Source organism: Rana temporaria, chromosome 3 (genome assembly GCF_905171775.1).
Source record: "Rana temporaria chromosome 3, aRanTem1.1, whole genome shotgun sequence".
Classification (NCBI taxonomy): domain Eukaryota; kingdom Metazoa; phylum Chordata; class Amphibia; order Anura; family Ranidae; genus Rana; species Rana temporaria.
The window spans coordinates 198133668-198149283 of record NC_053491.1 but is presented as its reverse complement, the minus strand read 5'-3'; the positions used below and the strand labels follow the sequence as shown (position 1 = coordinate 198149283).

General features: G+C 43.9%; 1 protein-coding gene across 7 annotated transcripts in view; it reads left to right on the top strand.

Annotated features, from left to right (window-relative positions):
- SRGAP1 (SLIT-ROBO Rho GTPase activating protein 1) overlaps positions 1-15616 on the top strand; it is a 240132-nt gene that overhangs the window by 200856 nt on the left and 23660 nt on the right. For 4 of the 7 annotated variants that reach the window (XM_040344102.1, XM_040344104.1, XM_040344103.1 and 1 more), the window contains exons 16-18: positions 1679-1784; positions 4945-5169; positions 13804-13883. In XM_040344102.1, coding sequence (XP_040200036.1) covers positions 1679-1784; positions 4945-5169; positions 13804-13883 — 411 coding nt within the window. Of the gene's footprint in view, positions 1-1678; positions 1785-4944; positions 5170-13803; positions 13884-13969; positions 14051-15616 lie in introns of all 7 variants that reach the window. The other 3 variants (XM_040344099.1, XM_040344098.1, XM_040344100.1) reach the window with 1 other exon arrangement.

Here is a 15616-nt window from a genome sequence, read left to right as displayed (position 1 = left end):
CTGCATTGGGGTACTTTTAATAAACTATAATGCTGTACTTAAATTTAACTTAAGCTTGCCACATATGGATTGAAATTGAACTGGTTCAGCAGGGACCAGACGACATTCGCTCCATCTATGGGCACCACTTGGGTACAACCAGCCTGTTGAATTTATACTTGCAATTACTGCCAGTGGCTATCGCCTCTAGTAGTAATTACTGTGTTATGCCAGCTGGAAAGGCTCCCTCCCCACCCCCCTGCCGGCAAAACACCATAACGTCGCAGGAAGAATGCCCCCATCAACGCTGGGGGAACCAATCGATTTTCTTATCTTCCATCCTTGGTCGAAAGAGAAAATGAAATCTATGGGATGCTTTATACTTTTGTTTAGGCATGAGTGTGACTTTTAGGTACTACATTGATTCCTAAATTAGGCAGCTGTAGTTCCACTACTGCAGATGCAAACGCAACAAATGACTGAATGGTTGTTTGACTTTTTTTGGCTTCTGTCTATGACAAAGATTGGATGTTTGCATTTTACTGGCTTATATTGTTTGTGCAAGTCACGCTTAAGTGTAATATTCCTCAAATTGTAACGTACCTAACTCACATAATCCGCTGCCATTATTTAAAATACAACCTTTTTGTTTCATCTTGGTGCTACTGATTTCCTCAGCCTCTGTGCAGCCAGTTTCTGTCAGCATGAATAGACGATTTAATGTGTGATTTTGGAATTTCAATGTTGTGCTGCTCACTGTTCTCCTTGCTTTAGGCCCCTTTCAGACTGGGGCGGGATCCGCGGTGGCGGTATAGCGCCGCTAAAAATAGCGGCGCTATAACGTCGGATTTGCCTCGGGATTCGGCCGCTAGAGGTGCGGTATTAACCCCCGCTAGCAGCCGATAAAGGGTTAATACCGCCCGCAATGCGCCTCTGCAGAGGCGCATTGCGGGTGGTATTGCCGCAGTTCCTATTGTTTTAAATGGGAAGGAGCAGTGAAGGAGCGGTATACACGCCGCTCCTCTCACCGCTCCAAAGATGCTGCTGACAGGAGATTTTTTTGTCTCCCGCCAGCGCATCGCCTCAGTGTGAAAGCCCTCCGGCTTTCACATTGAGGTAGCTGGGCAGGAGTTTTTCAGGCGGTATAGCAGCGCTATTTTTAGCGCTGTACCGCCTGAAAAACTCCTCAGTGTGAAAGGGGTCTTAGACTTTGGTATGAGGAAGCAAAGGCCTGCATCTACCAAGCTGGCCTCCTACAGGTAGAGACACATTGAAAAACAAGACTTGGTATTTCAATGATAAAAAATATCAGCATCAGGGAGACCACAGACAATAATGGAGAGTGGGCCCTCTGCCTGCCTTTTTTTTTTTTTTTTTTTGGGCACAGCTTTCAGAATTCAGTTCCTCTTTAAGTCTGCGGCTTTGCTGAAGAAAAGAAGAAATATGTGCGCATCAGTTTTAAAGTTCTGCTTTCCGCCTAAGGATAAGTGATCTCAAAATGTTTGATTCAATTATTTTTATAGATAGATAGATCTATAATGTATAAATATATATATATTAATGTTATATATATTTTTTATATATATCAAATATTGAGCATGACCGCTTCTTGGATATGCATGGTTATTACAAGAAAAGTGACATTTAAAGTGTAAAAAAAAAAAAAAAGAATTGAGTTATATATGTGTTTTGTTCACAGGAGTGGAGAATCTCTGTGAGAGGGCCATCCACATCAGAAAAATCTTATTGACGTTACCCAGGACTGTGCTCATAGTCATGCGATATCTCTTTGCATTCCTCAACCAGTAAGTAGTGTTCTGTGCCCTAAAAAAGTGTAAAATAATTTACTTAATCGTACAGTATAGAGCACAGTACTTGTATTCTTAACCATGGGCTATATGCAGCTACCTTTTAGATGATTGGACACTGACAAAAAACTTGCTAGGGTTGCCCAGAGCGCACCATGTAATTCTGCCCACTTGGTGAGACCCCATTTTTGCTAGTGTCCTTAAGTGAGGAACCTCTTCTTCAATGGATTCCTCTAGCCTTCACATTAGATGCTTTGGTGGTTCCTTGGGCTTAATTGAAGCTGGTTTATGGCTTCCCTCTAATAAAGGCCCCCCCCCCCCCCATCACTACTGCGCAAGAAAGAGAAGCAAAAGGTTTCAATAATTCTCATTGTGCCAGCTTAGTGCAGAAGAATATGAAACACAGACATACTCAGACTTTTGGCAGCTAAGCTTTGGCTTCTTCAAAAACTGACCAGACCTACTGGCCCAATGACCCCTGTTCCATCCTGCTTTTCAGTCACTGTTCAAACCCAATGTCTAAAGGGTAGGGGTGTTTCTAACTCTGTTATTCCCACTTTACTCAGAGCAATAAAATTCTACTCCCGTCAGACTTGCCATCACACATGGAAGGTTTACATTGCCTGGTGCAAGGACAGGAAATGAAATCCCAGGGAATATTTTATCACTCATATTTTGACCCTCCTTCAGTCTGGTCTTGAGAAGCATCTGGCCCTAAGTACCTTCAAGGAACAGGTGTTTGCTTATCCATTTTATTCCAGAAATCTCTTGCCTCGCAATCCTTAAACTTTCTTCAGGGAGTTGGGATTTCAACCTCTGTACTACAGAGTCTTTCCTTTGAGCCATTTACAGATAATCTGTTGTAAGGCCTTACTTGTCCTGGTAACCATTACAGGCTTGCCCCACTGTACAGTACACAATGTGACCAGAGCATGTATGTAAAATAAAAATGTATTTAAAGTGAAGCAATACCCTTTTTTCACTTCTCGGTGCATGTACTGCAAACAGGAGAAGTGTGTCCCTGGAAATCTGTAAAGCTCACCATACGCTATACAACCTCCTTTAGATCCATTTTCAACTATGTAGTGAAAAGTCCCCCCCCCCCCCCCCCCCCCGAAAAACTAGTGAGCAGGCTGTGCTGATGCCGACCTCCCATCAGTACAGGGCAGCGGCACCGAAACTGACAGTCTCTGTGTAGAGACACAGGCAGAGCTGCAGCTGCGGGGGATTTCCACCCCTCCTTCTCCTCCTCGAGCAGAGAATTTATCTGCCAATGCCTGCTCCCTTTGGCTACATTCAGAGCCAATGGTTGGGAAACTAGAAACAGAGCATTATGGGACCTGTAGTCTAGTATACCAGCAGGCCCCAGGATGATTCCTTGAGAGGACTACAGCCCCCAGCATGCCGAGCAGGAGGAGGCAGAGAGGAGAAGAGACCATGAGGCTGTATGGTGGAGGGAGCCAGAGATTCTATTATTATTGTCCTCCAAGGTAAGAACTTACCTCCTCTCCACCTGGCTTCTCCCACCCTGTCCTCCTCTCCACCTGGCTTCTCCCACCCTGTCCTCTCCACCTGGCTTCTCCCAACCTGTCCTCCCCTCCACCTGGCTTCTCTCGCCCTGTCCTCCCCTCCACCTGGCTTCTCCCGCCCTGTCCTCCCCTCCACCTGGCTTCTCCCGCCCTGTCCTCCCCTCCACCTGGCTTCTCCCGCCCTGTCCTCCCCTCCACGTGGCTTCTCCCGCCCTGTCCTCCCCTCCACGTGGCTGCATCCACCCTACAAATTGCCTGCAAATATTTTGGCAGTGCCCCTCCCGAGATTTGACTCTGAATCCGCCCCTGCGCCTGATAGGTGTATTGTCCTATTATATAGTTTTGGTAAACTTAAATGAGTGGCAAAATGCGCAGTAAAAAAGGTGCAAATTGCAACACACTGAATTGTCCCATGACCTACTTTCTGGCATGTAGAACAGCCCATTGAAATCAAGGCGCTGCCCTATGCGTGGCATGGGAAAAATGCACCAAAAAATGTGCAATCCCACTATGCTAGGTGCTAGACATGAAATTCCTGTGTTTACACAGAAGCAATAACAGCTGAATGTCTCTGCCCACTCCCTTCCATGTACTTGTATAAAGCTGGCCATGCGTTATGCAATCTGATTGTACAATTTCCTTTTGGATTTACCACCTCTATGTAATAGGACCACCCACTGGAACAATCAAATCAATTTGTATTAAATCAGGCAGGCCCTTGCACTACATCGGTAATGGTAGATCTAAAGGAGATTATACAATCAGATTGTTCAATGTTTGGCCACCTTAACGCTCCATTCACACTTGTGTGACTTGTCATGCAACTGTTCAGCAAAGTCACATGACAAGTTGCAGCCCATTCTTTACAATGGCACCCATTCAAATTGGTGTGACTTTGAAAAGGGGCTTGCACTACTTTGGTGTGACTTTTGATATGACTTTGGTCCAGAGAATGTAAAGTCGTATAAAAATGACACCAAATGTTGCATCAAAATCACGCTCCAAAGTGGTATAGTAATGAGGGAGGTGTGGTCAAGAGAGGTAAACACGCCCTATTCTGTGATGCAGTAAGGCAGTAATGATGGGATATGAAGTTTCCTGGATGGTCTCATGATGATACAGGAAGTTATGGGCTCAGAATGCATTTATTAAAACTTTGACCAGAGAGGTTACAGATTCAAAGGTGCCATGGACGAAGGTCTGTGAAAGATGACCACACTTGGATAGCTTGGGCAGAAGAATGGAATCTGTCACAATATGGAACACCTGTGTGGGAAAGATACTACTATGTCTCCTACTGGTTTCAGAGCTCCTGAGACTTTATATGTGGCTTAGATATGTGTATTTTTCTTTGTGTCCAGTTCCCTTTTCAAAACCATAAAGAAGCATAAGTTATTGGTTTTTACCAGTTCCCATAAGTTGGTTTACAAAGATAAGGCAAATGTCATAAGTGTCTGTGCACACCATGTAATGCTTATGTCTAACTTTTTCCTCATGCTATGTTTATTTTAATATTTGTATTTATTCCTCTTAATTATTGTATTCATTTACAGCAGAATATTTTGGTGCTTTGTAAATGAGCCTGATTTAATTTAAATTGCTTCTTTTCTTTTTTTTGTTCTATACAGCCTCTCTCAGTATAGCGATGAGAATATGATGGATCCATATAACCTGGCCATTTGTTTTGGCCCCACATTAATGCCTGTTCCTGACATACAAGACCAGGTGTCTTGCCAGGCCCATGTGAATGAAATAATTAAATCAATAATCATTCATCATGAGAGCATTTTCCCAGACGTTAAAGAGCTGGAAGGTCCGGTTTATGAGAAATGCATGGCTGGAGATGACTACTGGTAGGTCAAGAAATGTTATTTTGCAGCGTAACATGTAACCCTTTTTCTGCATAGTATCTTGAGAAATAATAACGTTGTCTATGAATAAATAGTAGTTGCATTGATTTATTTATGCACCATAGCAGTTCAATTGATGTAATTGAGTTAACAAGAATGTTGGTCATGATGTGTTATGTTCCATCTAGCAAGATGTCCTGATTACATATGGCATGTGATCATTTTTCTATTACTCCAACATCGTTATTTTATATAGGGTTGCTTAAAATACTGAGTTTTGTTTTATGCAGCCTACTGGGTATTTCAGATAGGCCTTGTTTTACTTTTATGTGAATTTTAAGCTGATCTAAACTGACAGGTTGAAAGGGATTGCGTTGATTCCTTGCTTTACAATTATCCAGAGGCACAAATATAGTATCATAATTGAGTTGAAGCTTCCATGCATTGTGGCAACTGATGCTATCTTTAAAGCCCAACTCTGAGATATTTGAAAATGATCCCGTGCAATGGGGCCGCACTCGCACTGCAAGGGTTTACTGCTTCTATAGTCTGGACATTTACTTACCTAATGCTCCATTCCCCTAGAAGATGGCACTTCCCTGTACTTGGGCAGTGGATTGTCCCTTGGCCAATGCCAGGCTATGATGTCCGAACCTTAGACCACTGGAGCGTAAGGGAGTAGATGCTGCAAGGACCATTCTAGCAGCATAAAGAATCTCAGAGGTATAGCTACTGTAACAGGTCCCCAAGACCTAAACAAGCAATTAACCATTGCAGTGCGGGTGCAGTCCACCTGCAAGGGATAATGGTTTAAGTTTTCCAGAGTTGAGCTTTAAGGATGACCTTAAGAAGTATTCGTTGGGGAAATCAAGGGGAGGGGGAGTGGCCTAATGATGGCGGAGTAGAAGCAAGTTGACTCCAGAGCTCCTCTAAGCCCCCGCTTACCTCCGGATTTCAATGAGCATTTGAGCATTTGAGTGATTCCCTATGGCCGGAAAAAGTGTATCTTACCCGCCTGGCTGGAGGGAGTAGTGACGAGGTGGCTCCAGGATCGTAGCCTAAGAGGTGGACCGGGGATGAAGCAGGAGGAGAGAACCTCCAGACCCTCCAGAGTGCGCGTGCAGGCTGACATCCAGCAGTTCTTCCCCCAGACACGGGCGGCGGTGAATCGGATACGCTCAGCTGAGTCACGTGGGTGTAAGGAAGCGTGCGTCCCGCCGGCGTCCTTGTCCACCCACAGAGAGACAGCAGACCAAAGTGAGCCCTCCCAGGTCGGCGGTGACACGGACAGCGGAGCAAAAGGAGCAAAAGGTGGAGAGAGAGAGAGGAGACAGCCTGAGATGGAGGGACTACAGGGACTGCAAGAGGGAGAGCTGAGGTCTCTGAAAGAGGTGTTGCAGACCTTACCAACGCGGGCTGACATACTGGCTCTCCCTACACGCGCAGAGATGGAGGCGCTGGTGACACGAATGGAGGAGTCCCACCGGAGAGAGATGGAGTCGGTGCACGGGGAGATACAACATCTGACAGATAAGTTAACACATGTTGTTACCGAGGGGGGAATGTTGGAAAAGCGAGTAGCTAAACTAGAACAAATACAGAATACACATTCCCTCCAAGTTGATCTACTCCAGTTAAAGATAGAAGAGATGGAGGACAGAAGTAGACGCAAAAATTTGAGGTTCAGGGGGGTCCCCGAGACAGTGGGGTCTGAGGCGCTGCAGCAGTGCATAATAGCAATTTGTCAACAATTGGTGGGTCAGGGCCTCTCTCAACCCCTGGAATTTGAGCGTCTCCATAGAGCACTGGGCCCCCCCTCACTGAACCCCAATAAGCCAAGAGACGTGATTGGTTGCTTCTTGAACTTTTCACATAAAGAACTTGTGAGCCGGAAAGCTTGGGATGCAGGAGGTGTGGTGTATGAAGGGTCTAAGATACAAATACTGCCAGATCTCTCCCGTGCTACCTTACAAAGGAGAGCCATGCTGCGCTTGGTTTTAGATAGGGTTAAACAAGCAGGTGGAACCTACCGTTGGGGGTACCCCATAGCGGTCATTATCAAGAAGAACACACAGTCATTTCATCTACAACAGCCTATAGATTTACCTGAGTTGTTTAGGTTTATGGAGATGGAGGAGATGGAGGTTCCAAACTGGCTACAACATCTACCAAATCGAGCCTACAATACAACAAACTTCACTGGGCCTAAGAAACCAGAGAGAATAGAAAGAGACCAGGGAAGAGCCGTGCCTACATAGGATATTCATAGGATATAAAGTCCCTATAACGCGATAGGACCAGTGACTATTAGAGGAAAGATGGGCTATTATTATTTTTGTTTTTTTTCTTTTTGTGTTTTTTTTTTTTTTTTTTTTTTTTTTTTTTTTTTATGGACCAAAGTCAGGGGAATGATGGGCTAAAACTTTGTTGCATTTTTTTCTCTGTCTTTTGGGGTTTAACCCCTTTTTTTTTTACGTTTCTGTTGACGGGTCATAAGCTCAAAGCTTTCCTCACGGTAATTCGGTGGTACCTGAGCCATAGAGAGAGGGGTGGATTTTCTCCACTTCCACTAGACCACCGGCCACCGGCCACCCGCGTACCGTCCCCCCCCTCCCCCCTCCCCTTTTTTTTTTTTTTTTCTAAGACACCTCCCTTTTTTTTCCTTTTTGTTTGTATGTTTATGTTAGCCTCTAGCCTGGGGGTCTGTACCTCTTTGGAGACCCCCCACATGGCCTCCAGTAGTTCAACTGGTTTGTGGATGTCTGTGGACGGGGGTAGGGACACCATGAAGGGGCTCATGGGAGAGACCGATGGACTCCGGGGCTGGTTCTAGGCTAATGCGGGTGGCTCCCCCCCCCTCCGCGCCTCCTTTGGAAGGGGAACCAGAGGGAACCCCAACACTATCACATAGGAAACACTGTTTTTATTTATTTTTTTATTGCGGATTAACGCTATGTTATAATGTTTCACTTTATTTAGATGTGTTTACTGGAGAGCTCAGGCCATATTAGGAGCTTGAGGAGTTTGAATTTTCATTTATCAATAAGTCTCCCCTCAAGGTAATTTTTTTTTTTGGGAGACCTTAAAGATGGGAGATGTTGTCCCTAGAGGATATACAACTTTAAGAGTGATATGAAAGAAATATCACGAGCGTGTTAGCACAGGAGTTTACGCGACACTCTGTTTTCCTTTTTTTTTTTTCTTTTTTTCTTTTGGTTCTTGAAATTGTATTATATATGCACAATAATTATCCTGGTCCCCTCGAATGAGGAGACGAGAATATAACACAGTAGACCCTTGAGGTCAAACACAGATAACACAAGTAATATTTATGTAAATCACGATGTGGGTGTGTAAACACTGGGAAGGAGGAGAGGAGGGATGGGGAAAGGTGGGGGAGCCGCCACCTAAACCCCCTGAAATAGTTTGGGAGCACAGTATAGTGCTTTATATAATGGTCGGTAGATGGAGGGGGGCGGGCGAGAGGGTGAGATGCTAGAGGTCCTCCCTCGCTCTCGAGGGGCGTGTTCCCCCCCTTCCCCCTGCCCCCTTCCCCCCCAGTAGATCTGGGGGGGGGGGGTAGGGGATGAGGGGGAAGAGGAGGTGAGAAGTGGAATATTGGGAGGTTAGGGAGGTGGGGAGAGTTGACTAGGGGAGGTGGGGGGGGGAGGTGGGGGGGGCGGAAGGTTTAAGATGGGGGCTCGGGAAAGGAGGGAGGGAATTGAGGCTGGTAGGAAAATGGGACGAATCTATAGGGTATCAGTAAAATGGAGGGGCGGGGGGCGGAGTAGCTGGGAGTACAAAGTTTTGTGGGTTTGTATATAGTACTCTTGGGATTTGATTTTTTTTTTTCTTTTTTTTTTATGCTTTGTATATCTAAACTACTCTTAAGTGGGAATAATTAGACAAATAGATATAGTACTCTGCCGAATTGGTCCAATCCCCGGAATAGGAAATATCCACTGACCAATAGGGGTTGGGGGTCATAAGTGGGTTCTTTCTCCAGGTGAGACTTAAGGGAAGGGGAGGGAGGTGGGAGGGAAGGGGAAGGGGGAAGTAGAGGGGGGGTAGTAGGTGTGGGATCTAACCTAAAATATAAGGTGTCTTTTTTTTTCTTTTTTTTTTTTTTTTTTTTTTTTTTTTTTTTGACCATTCCTCTCTCTCGGTTCTTCACCTACCCTGCATCACTAGCGCATTTATTTTTTTTTTTTTTTTTACCTTCTTTTTTTTTGGCTGTCCTCTTGGTGTTCAGATGGAGGGAATACAAATTACATCTTTAAATGTCAGGGGACTTAATACCCCTGAGAAACGCAGGATGCTAATGAGGGATATGAGGTCCATGGGAACAGACATCGGGTATATACAGGAGACGCACTTTAGATCAGGTGGGCTCCCTATATTACAAAATAAGTATTACCCATATGTGTATCATGCGGAAAACCAAGAAGCAAAATCTAAAGGGGTTACCATCCTGATATCAAATAGGATCCCATGGATCCTAGAAAATATATATCAGGATCCAAAAGGGAGATATCTCTTCCTAAAGGGGACAATAAGAGGGATTAAGGTGACTCTAGCTACAGTGTATCTACCAAATGTACAACAGGATGCATTTCTGAGGAAAATTCTGAGGGCCCTGATGGCAGTTTCAGAAGGTAAATTAATATTGGGGGGCGATTTTAATATCCCACTAAATCCAAAAATGGATTGCTCCCGGGGGACCTCGTCTGTTGCAGATGGAATCAGACGGGGGGTGCTGGGTAGACTTTATGAGGCCCAGCTGGTGGACGTATGGAGAACGTTACACGGAGAGGAGAAGGACTACACTTTCTACTCCAACCCACATCAGGTATACTCTAGGATTGACCTGTTTATGGTACCCCAGTATCTGATTTCATCTGTAACAGAGGTTTCCATAGGGAATATAACGTGGTCTGACCACGCGCCGGTGAGTTTATGTATCTCGTTGGCAGGGACGGAGTTGGCCCAGGAAAGAAGGTGGCGTCTTAATGAGAGCCTCCTACAGAATGAAGAAGTGAGAGAGGAAGTTGCCCGGGATATTACAGATTACTTCCAACTGAATGATACCCCTGGGAGTAACCCTGGGATGGTCTGGCAAGCCCACAAGGCAGTAATTAGAGGGACACTGATGAAACATGGAGCGAAAATAAAAAAGAAACGTGACCAACAAGTAAAGAATTTATTAACAGAGATTCAAACACTAGAACTCCAGCATAAAAAGACATTGACCCCTCAAATAGGTAGAGAATTGAGCCATCTGCGGAGGCAGATTACAGAACTGCTACGATATAAGGCAAAGGCAATTATACAAAGGGGCAAAAAAATAAACTACGAATTCGGGGACAAGTGTAGCAAACTGTTAGCGGGGAAGCTGAAAGAAAAGAATCAAGCAACGTATATCCCACAAATCAAGGGGCAGGAGGGGCACTTAAAGCGGAAACCTAAGGAGATAGCGGAGGAATTTGGTAGATACTATTCCAACTTGTACAATTTGGCTCAGACATCGGTGCCCCAAACAGAGATAGATGAGTATCTTTTAACAGCGGATTTAGTTAGATTGCCCCCTATTGCCCAGGCCAGCCTAGATATCCCCATCTCAATAGAGGAACTAGAGTCAACACTAAAAACTATGAAAGAAGGGAAAGCCCCGGGACCTGATGGTTATACGATTAGATACTACAAGGAGTTTTTACCATATCTGAGTGAGCAAATGACAAAAGTTTTCAACGAGATGGGCCGTTCTGCCGCATTCCCGCCGGAGGCCTTACTAGCTCATATTACAGTGATCCCTAAGGAGGGGAAGGACCCGGCGGAGTGCGGCAGTTACAGACCAATCTCGTTGTTAAACTCTGACCTGAAATTGTTCACAAAGATATTAGCCAGTAGGTTGCAGGTGTGGCTTCCGGATCTGATAGATAGGGATCAGGTAGGATTTATCCCTACGAGAGAGGCAAGAGATGGTACGATAAGGGCTCTGAATCTGATCCAGGGGGCATCTGGGGGGGGCATCCCTGCCGTGTTCCTAAATACTGATGCCGAGAAGGCTTTTGATAGAGTTAGTTGGAGGTTCCTGTTCTCGGTGCTGCGTCACGTGGGCCTAGGAGAAAATATGTTGGGATGGATTAGAAGCGTGTATACCGACCCACGTGCCGCGGTGAGGGTAAATGGGATATACTCTAAAATATTTACAACTTCAAATGGAACACGGCAGGGATGCCCCCTGTCACCATTGCTCTTTGTCCTGTCCTTGGAACCCCTTTTAAACAGAATCCGGCAAAATCCAGACATTCAGGGCATTCAGATAGGGGAGGGGAGTCATAAGGTAATAGCGTTTGCGGACGACCTGCTGTTTGCCATTTCAAAACCACATGTTTCTCTACCTATTTTGGTTCAAGAAATTGTAAGATTTGGAGAACTATCTAATTTAAAAGTAAATCAGACTAAATCTGAAGCATTAACTGTAGCAGTACCATCACAGATACGGATTACAATACAACAAAACTTCAGATTTAAATGGAAGACGGCGCTAAAATTTTTAGGTACCCTAATTCCGGCAAACATAAAAGAAACGTTTAAAATAAACTTTCCACCCCTCCTTAACTCTGTCAGAAAGCTTATGGAGAAATGGAAGATGGGAATACACTCATGGTTTGGCAGAAACAATATAGTGAAAATGAGTATACTGCCGAAAATAACGTATTTGTTTCAGACCCTACCGATTAAAATACCCTTGACCTTTCTCCGGCAAATAGACACGACTTTAATGAGTTTTGTTTGGAACGGGAAAAGGCCAAGGATAAAAAAAGAGGTGTTGAAACTTCCAAAGAGCTGGGGAGGGATGGCAATCCCGGATATAGCTAAATATTATCAAGCAGCCCACCTGACGAGGTTGGTAGATTGGTGTAGAAATAGACAATATAAAAGGTGGGTTGAGGTAGAACAGCAGATCTCCCCAGTGGCACTAGGTAGGGCACCCTGGTGCTATAAATTACTACCAAGTAAGTTGAAGCAACACCCCTTAATAGGAGCGACCTTGTCCGTCGTTGCTAAAATATGCAAAAACTCTAAATTTTCATCTACATACTCACCCCTATGCCCGGTACTGGGGAATCCAGGATTTATACCGGGGATGTCCGGAGCAATATATAACAAATTGAAAGGGAGGGGTAAAGTCCAGGTATCACATTTTTTGAAAACAGATAGGTGGCCATCAATGGTCGACCTGATGAGGGTAGGGGGAGAGTATGAGTTAAGTTTTTGGCAGGCGCTCCAAACTAGACATTTTCTAAGTACTTTGGGACACCCTTCTAATTTCCAGCGGCCACTGACAAAATTCGAGAAATATTGTGATGAGGAAGAACCAATACAGCGAGTGGGATCTAAAATGTATAAAATATTGAATGCTCCCCGGGAGGATTTTGTCCTTCCAGGAATCATTAAATGGGAAAGAGATCTGGAGATAACCTTCTCACAGGCCCAACGGAAACAAATAGTATTTCTGGCATTATATTCATCGGTATCAACACGTATCCAGGAATGCAATTACAAATTACTGTCGCAGTGGTACTACACTCCAATAAAGTTGCATAAACTTTCCAACGAGAATTCAGAGAACTGCTGGAGATGTGGGCTGGAGCAGGGGACCCTGCGACATATATTTTGGGACTGCGTAAAGGTGAAGGATTACTGGAAGGAGGTGCGTAGAATAGGACAAAAATTTACGGAATTTCAGATTCCAGATGACCCAGCCTTCTTCCTCCTCCATAGCTCACAGATTCCAGTGGGGGAGTATCAAAAGTCGGTTCTCCGACATCTGATAAATACAGCAAAAATGGGAATAAGTCTCCAGTGGAGAGATAGCAGACCTCCCTCCGTAGCGAGATGGCTTAATAGGGTCAGGGAAACTGGAGCTATGGAGGACTTGATGCTTTCGTCTAGGAACAGAAGGGAACAGTACGTAGAAACATGGGCAAGTTGGAATAAGTTTATATATACAGAAGAGGGGAGGAGACTATCAGAAGAGGGATGAGAGGCGAGAGAGCCCAACTGATTAGAAGTTAGTCGAAGATGGGGAAGACTGGACGCGGGAGAGGATATATGAGTCGGGTGGGGGGGGGAAGGAGAGAGAGAGGAATTTGGGTCCTTTTTTTTTTTTTTTTTTTTTTTTTTTTTGTGTTTGTTTGTTTGTTTATGTTTCTGTTGCTTGGTTTGTGATGGTGCTGTGTAGTTTGGGAGATCCCCACCTAAGGGGTTAGATATATAAGGGCATACTGATAACGGGGAAACAGATGGGAGGAGATGTTTGAAGTACATACACTTTGATCTAGAGGAGCAGACAAAGTAGGGCAAATTGATAATGAAGGTATTTAAGAGTAGGGTGGAAAATTAAGTGGCTATAACTATGTTTTTGGACTTGTGTTTGTTTACCTTCTGAAGAGATATTATGTTTAGACTAATGTAATGTATGGTTGTATTTGATTGAATGATAATCTCATGTGACCTTGTTATAAAAGAAAAAAGAAAAATAAAGGAAAAATGTGAAAAAAAAAAAAAAAAAAAAAAAAGAAGTATTCGTTTGTGTGTAGTCATGGTTATATTTTGTCTTTGCATTACCAGTGACAGCCCATATAGTGAACATGGCACATTGGATGAAGTGGATCATGATGGAGGCACTGAAGCTCACACAAGTGAAGATGGTATGATTTTTTTATTCTTGCCTCCCCATAAATATAATTTTGAAGTGTCATTATTTTCCATTTATCTTGCATTCTCTCACTAACAGACAATACAGAACGTAATGGTATCAATGCTTGGAGACAGATTATTACATTACATGACTTCACTGCCTGCATGCTTGCCCCAGGTCAGTGACTCAAAGTATTGAAGCCATAGACAAGCAGGCACCTAGCCTTTTTCGGAGGTCAGCAATGACTGCTTCTTAAACATGCTGACATCCGTAATTATTCGATGCCAGCATTTCCAGCTTAATTCATATTCCAATAGAAAATAAATGCCATGTGTTTTATTGTGATCCTCCTTTTAAAAAAATGCTTAAAGGAAACCTGTAATGAGGCAAATTTGTTTGCTGCCATTGATAACCTTCTTTTGAAATGCTAGTTGCCTGGCTGTCCTGGTGAATATTTGGCTTAAACACTTTTCTGAGTCATTTACCCAAAACAAATATGTAACCAAAGAAGTCTAAACTTCTGATCTGTACAGTGTACTTGTTCTGGGTTAGTGACTGACTATTGAAGCCACAGGCTTAACATGAGATCCAAGCTAATAGGCATGCCTATATATAAAGATATACAAAAAAGAACCTATTTATCGATTCTGCAATGGACATTCCCATATGGTGGTGAGCAAGTATTAAGCAATATTGATGGGACTATACACAAATAGCAAAATCTTAGATAAATGAAAAGGCAATGAAAGCTTTTTATCGTAAGGATTGTTTGAGTGAGCTATCAAAAGTTACTAAATCACAGAGCAGCAGAACTACTGAACGAATGGGGTTTGGAATAAAACCATTAAAGGGACTGCTTTGAGGACCCGTGGAGGAATATGGTCTATTGCAACTAGATGCCATGTTTCCTGTGTATGATAGAGTATGGCACTTAAAGTGCATGTAAACTATTACAATAAACTTATTTGCCCCCTTATGCTATGTTAAATGTACCATTATAAATGTTCTATCATATCTGTTCTACAGGTATAAGAAAAAGTGTTGATCTTGCCAGAAATCTCATTGGCTGATAACTTTTTTTTTTCCTACCTTAGCTGCACTGTTAGCAAAATGTCCTTTGTGCATGAGGCTATCTCTCCTAGATGCCTTTCCTCCTGGCAGCAGCATTTTTGCAGAAAAACTGTGTGACGCTTGTAAACGCATGTAGTGCCTTTTAGGTGCATTTAAGCACATCAAGCGCCTAGGCATTAATTCTTTTTATTAGCCAGAATCATTTATTCTGGCCATAGAAATGAATTAACGCTCAATCGCTAAACGCGCCTAGTGTTAACACGCGTTTAGACACATTTATATACGCCAAGTGGTGCTGCTTCTCCTAGACATGCTGGCTGTGGGGTTTTTCTGCCTGTAATCTCCTCTAAATGCCTATGTGTGCAAAGACACACAGGCTAACATGTCCCTAACAGCCACATTAAAAAGCGTCCAGTGTGCATGAGGCCTTGTAGGTGGCATTGTCCCCAGCTATCGCTGTGAACTCCATAAACTGTAAACTCTATACTCCTATCCTAGAGCAATGACTATCAGTGGCATCCTGTCCATAAGGGGCGCAGGGGTGCCCCCCTAATCCATGCGTCCGGCCCCTAATCCATGCAGTGCGCCAGAGGCTCTAATTGGCTTCAAAAGATGGTGGGCTTGGGGTGCAGAGCACTGTGCCCTGAGCCCACCCAGTTCTGTGACAATTGC